Consider the following 12,036-nt stretch of genomic DNA (forward strand, 5'->3'; position numbering starts at 1 on the left):
TGGCATTTCTTACCTCCTCTCTCTCGCTCAGCTGCCAGGTTCACGATTTTTATAACCACAAGTGAACTACGCTGTTGGGAATTTGGCCCACCGGAGGCGGTGAATCGCGGAGGCCCCGGAGCATCGGGTGTCAGGCCCGCTAATGGTATGCCTCCTGTACTTTCAGCCCCCATGGCAAGCGACGCATGTACGCCATTTTCAGGATGCCGGAACACCCCGATCTGGCGACAATCTGATGTCTACCCCAATTTTGGTGTGGGAAGCTATTCTCCGCCCAATCTCGTTTCCCAATTTTGGCACCAGCAAACAGAGAATCCAGCCCATTATTTTTTTGACCAATTTAAATAGTTTCTGTTTTAAGTAAAGAACTGCGGCTGGATTCTCCATTTTTGGGACTATGTCCCCACGCCATTGTAAAAACTTGTGGCCTTTCACGACAGAAAAACTGGCGTGAAAGGGCCACATATTCATAGCCCTGCAGGGGGCTAGCAGGGACCCGTCGGGATGCTCGCGGCTTTTGCTGCAGATAAGGGCCCCGCACGTCCAGGTCAGAGGCCCTGTATGCACACGCCAGCGGCCACGCTGTGCTGCATGGCCGACTAATCGCAGAGCTGGACCTCCCAAGTAGTGCTCCCGATCCCCTGCAAGACAGTGAATCTGTGGCCTTTTGACGCCACAGTCCCGAAAGCAGAGAATCCAGCCCTGTTCTCAGTGGGTTCAGAGGGGCGTTAATGATTAAACAAATTAATTTTAAGCATATTGCAAATGATATGTTGATATAAGTCTATATACTGCATTATTGATACTATGTGATGATATTGATCCTGGGGCTGGATTCTCAGCGCCCCGACGCCAAAATCGCAGCCGGCGCCGGGGAGGAGAATCCATTTCCGCACATGGAATAGGGACCGGCGCCGGTTCCCGATTCTCCAGGTGTACGCTGCGCCGCATAGTTCCTACCTGCGGCCATTGCTGGAGATCTGCCCCACCATTCTCCGCCCCCTACCGGCCAAATTCCCGACGGCGTGGATCTAACTTGGTCCTGCCATTCGGGATACTCACGCGGTCCGGCCTCTAGCGGACACGCCATGCTCCATGGCTTACTCAGCCCGCGGACCTGGACCGCCGAAATAGTGCCCACACTTAGGCCCCCAGTCCCGAATGAGGCCCGCCCTGCCCTCCGGTCAGCCCTCCGGTCGGCCCTCCGCCAACTGTGGCGGCTGCCATGCGAGGTTCCCGAACGGCAGGAGCACATTAGAAACACCAGCGGGAAATTGGCAGGTCAGGGATGGTGAATAGGTGGGCGGGTCTCAGGCCCTACCCCTCTGAAAGCGGGTCCCACCTGGGCCCCTCACCCCATTCCCACAACCCCATCACCCGACCTAACCTGCACATCCCTGGATGCTATGGTGAAGTTTAGCATAGTCAGTCTACCTAATCTACACTTTGGACTGTGGGAGGAAACTGGAGCATATGGAGGAAACCCACGCAGACACCGGGAGAAAGGGCAAACTCCACACAGTTACCCAAGGCTGAAATTGAACTCGGGACCCTGGCGCTGTGAGGCAGCAGTGATAACCACTGTGCCGTACATATCAGGGCTTGTATTACATTGGAACTTCAGGCTTTAATGTTAGTCTGTTTAAAATACAAAACAGAATCAAAATATTTCATCTGTGTTCTGGTTTATTAATACTCAGAAATACCTCATGGGCGCGATTCTCCGGAAAGATTTCTAAGTGCTGTAGTGCGTGGGAACTGCCACGAGCTGCCCGGCGAGGCTGGCAACGCAATACAACATCGATTGGTCCACTTAACGAGGCCTTACGGGCTTCTCACCACAAATGAAGGCTCTCTAGCCTTCACTGGGACCGCGCTTGCCAGCCCGCCACTAACAAGGTCGAGCAGCACTTAAACAGCACTCGCTCAGCCAACCCCAGTCAGCTTGCGGCCATAGCACCCAGACGACCAGCCCCACGGTTTGGAGACGTGGACCTAGGGAGGGCACTAGATGTGGCTGAGGCCAGGAGGGATGTCCTGTCCCCATAGGGTCCCGGAAGGAGAGCCACAGGGCAGCCAGAGCCGCCTGGGATAAGGGTGGCCGTGGCCGCCAGCTCAGGAAGCGTGACCAGGAGGACTGGCCTCCAGTACTGCAAGGTCAACAACTTACATCGGGCTGCATGCATGGGTTGACCCCCCCCCCCGAGACCTTCTCATCCCCACGTGACCAACCCACCTTTTCAGCCCCCCCTTCATCCCAGCCATCACTTCACCCCACCCCCAACTAATCTTCCTTCACAGCCCTGCCCCACCAATGTGAACCGAACATGTGGCTACCAATGCCCTCTCTATCTCCGCAGGAGATGCTGTCCCCCAATCGTCGGGAGAGGGCCCAGACTGGCGGAGTGGATGCCGGATATAAGAATACTCAAGACCCTTGAGGAACGAGCCCTGGAGATTACGAGAGTGGCCGAAGGCAAAGCGGTCACCAATGCGGAGGTCGGTGTACGCCGCAGATACGAGGATCCACCGGGCTCCACCCGAGGACCTGTCAAACATGAGTTATTGACATAAAGACTGACCCATCCTTCCCACTGACTATGTGTTCATTCTCCTAGAGGTCCTCCAGCCAACGGCGCTAGTCCTCCATTGCCTCCCATGAGACCACCTCAGAGGAGAGCTCCGAGGATGCCACCATCAATACATCACAGCTGCCATCCCCACCATCTACTAGCACAGAGACAAGCACCTCAGTACGCAACTGTAGTAGACAGGCTTCTGGGGCAGAATCTAGTGAGCACCACACAGTCGCTGATGCACATCAGGAGGAGGCAATAACACACAGGTGAGACAGTTGTCGGAGGTCTGCTGGATCCCAGCTAGATGCTGAGCCTATGGAACGAGGAGCTGATGGAGACGTTAGAGAGAAGCTGGGACATTCAGAGGGTAGTGACGCTCCAGCAGGTCCATAGCTGATTGCAGAAGTCCCAGAGGCTCCGGTCATCGGCAATGCGTGGCACCAAGGCCAACACAGCTATGGTGGCGACCGCAGTGGAGAGCCTGGTGCACAACATCAGCAGCATTAGTGGAGATGTCCAAGGCGCGGCATTCGGTGACGGCCATGGCTGACTGCCTCGGCAGAATGTCCGACTCGTTGGGGGACATGGCCCAGTACCAGGTTGACCTTGGTGAGGCGCTGAGCGTGAAGTCTCAACGGAATGGCCGAGTTGCTGTGGAACTTGTCCCAGTTGCAGGTGGGCATGGCTCAATCACTGAGGAGCATCGCCGAGGGCGTTGACACCATGATGCAGGCACCAGGGCTGGCAGAGCCAGATGACACAGGGACAGCCGGGCTCGAACCAGCTGCCCCTCGATCCCGAGGTGAACCCCATGATTAACCTCTGGGTAACGAGTGGGAGGAGGGGGCACAGGGTGGAAACCCAAACCCATCCTATGGACTGGAGACGGTGGCCACACCAACTCCTCTGGGTTCCACCCCTCTGATGAGGCCACTCCTCTCTGTCATCACCCGGAACAGGGCAGCATGGCTGGGCATGTGCCGCCGTCAAGTGAGGTGGGGCCCTCCAGCCCCAGAGGATGCCTGCCAGGTGCATCGAAGGGCACAGGACGAGGTAAGCAACTGGCTGCCTCCACCTCTGATGCATCCTGGGGGTACACCTAAACGTGGCGGTAGAGCAAAGAAGGCCAAGCACGGAGAGGATCACTGAGAGGGCAATTGTGTGTGTGTGTGTGGGGGGGGGGGGGGGGGGGGTGCAGGGGTAGATGAACACTGGGAGGCAGCAGCCACAGACATGTGCCCGGTGTCCCACAGTGTCCATGCATGAAGGTATGAAAGGGATGTTAGGCAATGAGCCCCTCATGGCCCGCCCACCCACGGAGATCCACTTGAGGGACGAAATTCTCCACCAACGGCGCGATGTCCGCCGACTGGCGCCAATCAGACGGGCATCGCGCCGCCCCAAAGGTGCGGAATGCTCCGCATCTTTGGCGGCCTAGCCCCAACATTGAGGGGCTAGGCCGACGCCGGAGGGATTTCCGCCCCACCAGCTGGTGGAAATGGCGTTTGTTGCCCCGCCAGCTGGCGCGGAAATGCGGCGCATGCGCGGGAGCGTCAGCGGCCGCCGACAGTTTCCCGCGCATGCGCAGTGGGGAGAGTCACTTCCGCCTCCGCCATGGTGGAGACCGTGGCGGAGGCGGAAGGGAAAGAGTGCCCCCACGGCACCGACCCGCCCGCGGATCGGTGGGCCCCGATCGCGGGCCAGGCCACCGTGGGGGCACCCCCCGGGGTCAGATCGCCCCCCCAGGACCCCGGAGCCCGCCCACGCCGCCTGGTCACACCGGTAAATACCAGGTTTGATTTACGCCGGCGGGACAGGCAATTTCTGGGCGGGACTTCGGCCCATCCAGGCCGGAGAATTGAGCGGGGGGTCCCGCCAACCGGCGCGGCCCGATTCCCGACCCCGCCGAAGTCTCCGGTACCGGAGACTTCGGCGGGGGCGGGATGCACGGCGGCCAACGGCCATTCTCCGACCCGGCGGGGGGTTGGAGAATGACGCCCGAGATGTGTGAAGTGCTCACTTGACCACAATTGCAAATCTCCTATTTACAACAGCCTGCACCACACAGCCAGAGACCTCCACAGTCTGTGTGAGCTAAGGGTGATTGTTGGACAAACAGGCAGGGACTAGGGTTGCTCCCGGAACAGGAACACATGGTCCAGTGGTTGGCATGGAGGACCTGCGGATGGTCGAGGCCTCTCTCTTCCCCCCCCCCCCCCGCCAAATCAGCACGTGACCCTAACCCAGCCTCCCATGGTGTCCACCTCCCAGGGCTGCAACCCCTGGTTGCCCCCACCCCCGAGCAAAGGGGCAGCATGCCCAGTGCACCCAAGCTAACTGCCTGTGAGCGAAGATGGCTGCTCACATATTCGGGTCCCCTCAGCGGCCAATCCGGTAAGTTCACGTTTTTGAAAAGGAGTACTAATTGGCTCCAGCATGACCACTTGCTGGGGAGGCCGCTGGATCGCGGGAGGCAATTGGATGTGGGGTGGCTCCCGTTACTTGCATGGAAATAGGGCTTAAGTGGTGACAATTGGTTTCTCACCATGATACAGCAGGATCCCGGTTGGACGTTTTGGCGCCCGCCGAGGTTCTCGTTTTTGGCCTCCCGCTGTTCAGCGGCCTCGTTGCGCTCTCGCTCGAGCGAAATGAGACCAGAGAACCGTGCCCATGTCTAAAATGAATTACTCTAAAGTTTAATGACTGTTGTGCAGGTTAATTATTATCTCTGTATTTCAGAACCAGTATCCCAGCCTGAAACAGCGATTCTTGGTAACTGTAAGAGTTCATCAAATATCACTTTGAACTGCTTTGTCTCCAATGGAACAAATGTCATGATGCACTGGGAAAAGTTGTCCTTGTTTGGAGTTCTCAATGAGACATATGATGGGACGCTGCTTGTTATAGACTGTGTTACCGAAGAGGAACAATATGTGTACAGATGCATCGCAGAAAACCCAGTCAGTAACGCAACCAGCGACCCCCTTACTGTCAGCCTTTATAACGGGGCCAATCCCAAGGGTGAGAAATTGGAAACATTATCTAAACTATCACAGAAACACTTTTTGTAGTTTTCCTACACAGGAAATCAGCTGAGAATTTGCAGTGATGCTGTTCTGATGCAAATATTCCTCTATATCCATGACTAATACAAAAACCTGCCAACATCTGTAGATGGGGGGGACAATAACCTGAATTTATGAAGCACCTTAAACATAACAACAGACTCCAATGCACCTGGATTGTGTGTCTGACTTTAATAAATATGTCTAGTACATAGAGATACTGCAGTAGTGATAATAAAGGGTAAGAACTTTTAATTATGGAAGGGGACAAGAGAATCTGGAGCAGTTTTCTTGAGAACAGGAAAGACGATTTGGATTGGACTTGTTTATTGTCACGTGTACCGAGGTACAGTGAAAAGTATTTTTCTACGAGCAGTTCGACAGATCATTAAGTACATGGGAAGAAAAGAAAATACATAATAGGGCAACGCAACGTATACAATGTGACTACATAAGCACCGGCATCGGATGAAGCATACAGGGTGTAGTGTTAATGTGGTCAGTCCATAAGAGGGACATTTAGGAGCCTGGAACAGTGGGGAAGAAGCTGTTTTTGAGTCTGTTCGTGCGTGTTCTCAGACTTCTGTATCTCCTGCCCGATGGAAAAAGTTGGAAGAGTGAGTAAGCAGGGTGGGAGGGATCTTTAATTATGCTGCCCGCTTTCCCCAGGCAGCGGGAGGTGTAGATGGAGTCAATGGATGGGAGGCAGGTTCTTGTGATGGACTGGGCGGTGTTGACGACTCTCTGAAGTTTCTTGCGGTCCTGGGCCGAGCAGTTGCCATACCTGGCTATGATGCAGCCAGACAGGATGCTTTCCATGGTGCATCTGTAAAAGTTGGTAAGGGTTCATGTGGACATGCCAAATTTCCTTAGTTTCCTGAGGGAAGTATAGGTGCTATTGTGCTTTCTTGGTGGTAGCGTCAACTTGGGTGGACCAGGACAGAGTTTTGGAGATGTGCACCCCCAGGATTTTGACAGTAAAGTTCAAAATCATGATGTGTTTTGATAAATCTGGAAGAACTATTTCCACTTATCAATTAGGGCATAATTTATCATGGATAGAAGAGGAGATTTTTTATATTCTATAAGTTTATTGGATATGGAATGCCTCACTGTAATTTCTTGTCGAAGCAGAATCCAGAATGGATTTTAAATGAGGGTGGATGAATGTTGGAAAAATAAACATTTATATTGTGGGAAAAGGAATAAGTAGGTAGTTCTCTCTGGGAGCTGGGGTGGGTATAACTAGCTGGATGGTCATCTGATTTGTAAATACTGTCCATCTGTTTTAGGTAAAATACACCGTTTGATGTTTCTGGTCCCTTTGGTGATGGCAGTTCTGGCAGTTCCGGTGCCAATCATTCTGTACCTCCTCTGGTCTACTTTCTTCAAGGGAAGCAGTAAGTGACAGATTTCAAATTTATATATACCACAGAAAAGTGCAAAGACGCTATCCAGTGATTGTCTACTTAATTGTGTTGCACAATTTGTAGAAACACTGTGGGCGGAATCTTTCCAGAATCTGGCAACGGGTCGGTTCCAGTGAAAAAGCCAACGCAAATCCCACAGCCACTGGCGGTGGGACATCTCACCGAATATTGAGCCTCTTTAACAACATTTCTTTTCTCCACGTGAATCATGCCGCACTCCTGACGACCTCCCACTGATTCCCTCGCCCTGGAGCAAATTCATCTTTGAAATCAGTGGGAAGCTCCATATATACGCCTCCCCAGTACCTAGAATACAATTATAGGGCACGATCTATCGGCCGCATCCCTCTTGAATGGGGGCGCAACGCGGTCAGTAGATCCAGGGAGAGGCCTCCACCAGGATTCTCGACAGCCTTTACACCCCTCGCGAAATCTAACCAGATCACGTGAGATGTTGTGATCCGGGTCCCACCCATAATGGGGGGGAACCCTGTCTCACACGACTAAGTGAGTTTAAGAACCCTCTTAGCCATGCTCGCACCCGGCATCTATCAGCCTTGCTGAGGAGACCCCAGCTGGGTGCCTTTCAGTGCTGGTCCCCACAAACAGGGACCAAGCAGAATGGTATCTTGGGGGGGGGGGGGGGTTGCATCGAAGAGGCAAAAGATTATTTCCAGCGTGGAAGAGCTCCACTCGTTGGAGCTCCTGTCATGTGAGAGTGCCTTTAAGAATTGGATGTTTAAGAAATGTACGTTTAAGAAATGAAGCTGATCATATTACTGAAGTGATGTCACGGGGGGGGGGGGGGGGGAGCTGAGCTCACTTCTGCTTTTGGGAGTTTTAGTTTCAGTTTGAAGAAAGCTTGGGTCTGGCTGTGAGCTGCATTGCTGGTGATCTCTGCCATGAAGGACTATCTCTTAATCATTTGGTGAAATCGGAATTGTAAAAAGGTCTCAGCATTGAATATAAATCTAATGTGCTTCTGTTTGAAGGATTTGTTAAGCCTTTTGGATGTGTAAAGAAACTTTGCAGGATTGGGTAGTGTATTATTTTCGGGGTTATCTTTGAAGTAAGGGGTGTTAAGAGATCCAATGTTTATTTAAAAGGTTAATTTGAGTTCATGGAATAAACATTGTTTTGTTTTAAAAACCACATGTCCATAATTGTAATACTACACCTGGGGAACAAGCCGTGTGCTTCAAAAGCAACAATCCATTGAAGGGGGTGGTTGGTTGAACTCCATGATACATTTTGGGGTTCTGAAAACACCTCTCCCATAACACTCCTCAGTGCAGGAAATGATGCTGAGTGCAGCCGGGGTGTGTGAGGGGGGGTGGCATTCCCGACTGGTGCACTAAGACGGAATGCCGTCAGATAACCTGGTCGTTCCTGGCGCTACAAGTGCCATTGAAGAACCGCCCAGGACAGACTTTGTTTTTGTTTGGTTGTAGCCATAGAATTTTTCCAGATCCAGTCAGTGCGATGGCTGCCAGGACGCCTGCATCTAGATCTTCCAAGGGAGCTCGCAACAAGCTCCAGGATGGCGTGCAGCATAGGCGGGACCTCCTACACCCACGTTCCTGCAGACGCTCTTCCACCCCTCGCCTGCTGTAGCAGCCCTAGTCAGTGCCAGCCCACTACAGACGAGGACAGGGCAGCAGTGCTTCAGAAGTTTAATGACCTTCTTCGGGCGTCCAGGGTATGTCTGCCTCCTTCAGTCTCCCGCTGCACCCCCTCAAACCTCCAAGGTGCTTTCTCACCCAGCCAACTCCTTTTAAGCGGCCCTCTCCTCCCATCCTCCCACCCCCAACCAATTAACTAATCTGCTCTTCACATTCCCGTTCCCACTCAAGTCTTACGCATCCTACACCAAATTGCCATCTGAACTGGCAGGACCCCTGCCAACACTCCTCACCTGTCTCTCCGCAGGATAAAATCAAGCATAATAGGGATTAGTGGACGCAACCACCTGGAGTAATGCCCAAGCTCCGATGCTTCACGCCCTTTGAGGAAAGAGCACTTGAGCTGGCTGGAGAGGAAAAAGACTTGTGTCTGTGCAGAGGGCATATGGCAGCATAGTGGTTAGCACAGTTGCATACAGCAGCATAGTGGTTAGCACAGTTGCTTCACAGCTCCAAGGTCCCAGGTTCGATTCCCCGCTGGGTCACTGTGTGGAGTCTGCACGTTCTCCCCGTGTGTGCGTGGGTTACCTCCGGGTGCTCCGGTTTCCTCCCACAGTCCAAAGATGTGCAGGTTAGGTGGATTGGCCATGATAAATTGCCCTTAGTGTCTTAAAAGGTTAGGTGGGATTACTGGGTTATAGGAATGGGGTGGAGGCATGGGTGCTGTTTCCAAGGGCCGGGGCAGACTCGATGGGTCGAATGGCCTCCTTCTGCACTGTAAATCCTATGATAGTGAGGGCAACAAGCAAAAGGCATGCGGCCATAGTCCAAGCCTCACAAGTAACCGTTCCCCCATCAGTTCTCCCCAAGATGCACTAATGCCATCTCCCTTCCCTTGCAGAACTTCCCTTGACCAGCCCTGACCATCCTGTTGCCCTTTGGACACCCCAGACATGAGCAGCTCTGAGGGAGACAATTCAGAGACGAGCAAGGAAGAGGCATCACATCTGTCACCCGCAACGCACACCAGTACACATACTCACACCCTGGTGGGATTGAGAAGTAGGCAGGCTTCTGGGTCACTCACTGGTGAGCACCGCACAGCTGATGATCCACAGGGATATCCCAGGGATCCGGCATTCAAAGCCATGCTGGAGCCCAGGACTTTGTGAGCCCCCAAGCTTCTGTGCTTCAAAGGTAGAGTCGCAAGTATCAGGAAGGGATGTCAGCATCCCTCCTCGGACTGCAAGGCCAACTGGAGGAGTCACATCACCTTCTGTCTGAGGAGATGGTGGCATCACGCAAACAGAATGAGGCAAAAACTGTAAGAGTGGCAGCCGCAGTGGAGACCTTGGCGCAGGACGTGCACTCCATGTTGGGGGTGTCAGCTCCATTGTTCAGCTTATGACATCCATGGCTGAGACATGAGCTCTCCATGGTGCTGGGCTTCAATCGCATGGTGCAGGCACTGGTGGGAATCCACGAGTACCAATGCCAGAGGTTGGTAGGGCATTTGGATCTCACTCCAGCTGCACATGTATCCCACGGAGGAACACAGGGACCTGGGACACCTGAAGGGAAGAGAAGCATCAGGAATGCAACCTGGGGCCCTCTGCCCAGGGGTGCCCAATCCATCTGACATCCCCTCCCTGTGAGAGATGCACCTCCAGCCCTGCACATTGAGGAACGCAGCACTGCAATACCCGGGCTGCCTGAAAGTAGGCTCGGACCGTCCACATCCAGCACCCACCCCAAGGCACACCCACCAAGGTCATCTCGGGCAACAGGGCTTGAAAGGCAGCAGACGAGCTCAACCTCAGCTGAGCCAGTGTGGCGGCAATAGGTAGGATTCTATTCTAGAGGGAGAGAATTGAAAAGCAGGGAGGTTATGTTCAATTTGTTTAGTACCGTGGTCAGACTACAATGGATGTACTGTCAACATTAGTGCTCTTCATTTCGATAAAGGAAATGGTGTCACTGGAATAATTGTCAAACATATTCAAAATGATCAGATCAGAATTGAAATAATTGATCGCTTACACTCGGGTGAGGAAGTGTAAGAAACTGTAGGCACCTCGTAAGCACAGGTGAAACTAGGCACTCATTGAGCCAGGTCACCATTGTAATATAACTCTTGCATTGAACATAACTTTGTTCACCAGCGACCCAAGATGTAACTGTCATGACCCTCCCTGGGAAATGAGCGCACAAGCATTATGTGCAATCTGTAGGTACAAACAATCTGGGCAGAAGGAGTGGAATCCCTTGCGGTGCATGAATGGTGCTGCTTGACTCCATGCATGTGCAGACTATTGCACCCTGCACCTGGGGCATGCCTACTAAGCGGGTGAAGCCCATGGTCCTGGTTCGTCTAGTCCTTGTCCAAGTTTAGAAACTTGTGGGCCCTCACATAAAGGGCATCTGTGATCTTCCTTATACATTTGTGTGAGGCTGACTGGGAAATGTCACACCGGTCACTGGTGATACCCTGAAACGAGCAGTCTGCGTAGACATTCAGAGCTGCGGTAACTTTAGGGGCCACGGGAATTGGTTCTGTACTGCCATTCCATGTGGTGCCAGCTCTTGCAGGAACTAGCAATGGTGGTCCACCATCCACTGGGACAGACGCAGACTTCTCCAGCACTGAAGCCGTGACAGCTGCAGATAGGATGTCCGACATCAGAAGGCCCTTGGCCGGTAGTGTCTTCTACGTGGTTCCCGAAACAGCTGTGGGCCCAGTCTCTGTCTCCTCTGCAGGGCGCTGGTCCTGGCAAAGTGTAGCAGTATGTCTCCGTCTCTGCTGCTGCTCGATCACTATGAGAATAGCCAACTCAACTACCTCCATGATTCTCCAGGATCATGCACTGAAAAGAGAACACCAAAGTGAGCGCTGAGGATTCCTGACAGAGTCCTGACCCCCATGCCTCTGGGACACCCACCCATTGGCTTCCCTCTTAGTGAGTGTCTCTCCACTAAGCCTCATACCCTACCCTGTAACACTAGCCACTTCCCCAGTTGATCTCTGAATTCCACCAGGATCAGGTGCACGGACCCACGAGAGTCTCAGTGTGACCTTACCCCCGACCGTTTCCCCCCTCCGCTGGCAGTTGCATGGATGCATGTGACTGGCATCTGCATCCTCACTGCGGACCTCAAAAGACCTTGTCATGACCTTGAACGGGGTGAGTGATGATGGGCATCACCACCACTCCTTGCATTGGGGTACACATCAATGTGATCTGTGTGATGTCAATGCTTCTATGAGCATTGGAGTTCAATGCTTGAGACTAACATTCCCAAAGGTGAAGAACTTTGTTCTAACTATTTTGATGAAAAACAA

At 53.0% G+C, this 12,036-nt stretch overlaps 1 protein-coding gene across 7 annotated transcripts in view; it reads left to right on the forward strand.

Annotated features, from left to right (window-relative positions):
- LOC140389953 (hepatic and glial cell adhesion molecule-like) overlaps positions 1–12,036 on the forward strand; it is a 55,190-nt gene that overhangs the window by 12,666 nt on the left and 30,488 nt on the right. For 5 of the 7 annotated variants that reach the window (XM_072474652.1, XM_072474648.1, XM_072474650.1 and 2 more), the window contains exons 4-5: positions 5,319–5,600; positions 6,937–7,044. In XM_072474652.1, coding sequence (XP_072330753.1) covers positions 5,319–5,600; positions 6,937–7,044 — 390 coding nt within the window. Of the gene's footprint in view, positions 1–5,318; positions 5,601–6,936; positions 7,045–8,525; positions 8,774–12,036 lie in introns of all 7 variants that reach the window. The other 2 variants (XM_072474646.1, XM_072474647.1) reach the window with 1 other exon arrangement.

Source organism: Scyliorhinus torazame, chromosome 14 (assembly GCF_047496885.1).
Source record: "Scyliorhinus torazame isolate Kashiwa2021f chromosome 14, sScyTor2.1, whole genome shotgun sequence".
NCBI lineage: Eukaryota > Metazoa > Chordata > Chondrichthyes > Carcharhiniformes > Scyliorhinidae > Scyliorhinus > Scyliorhinus torazame.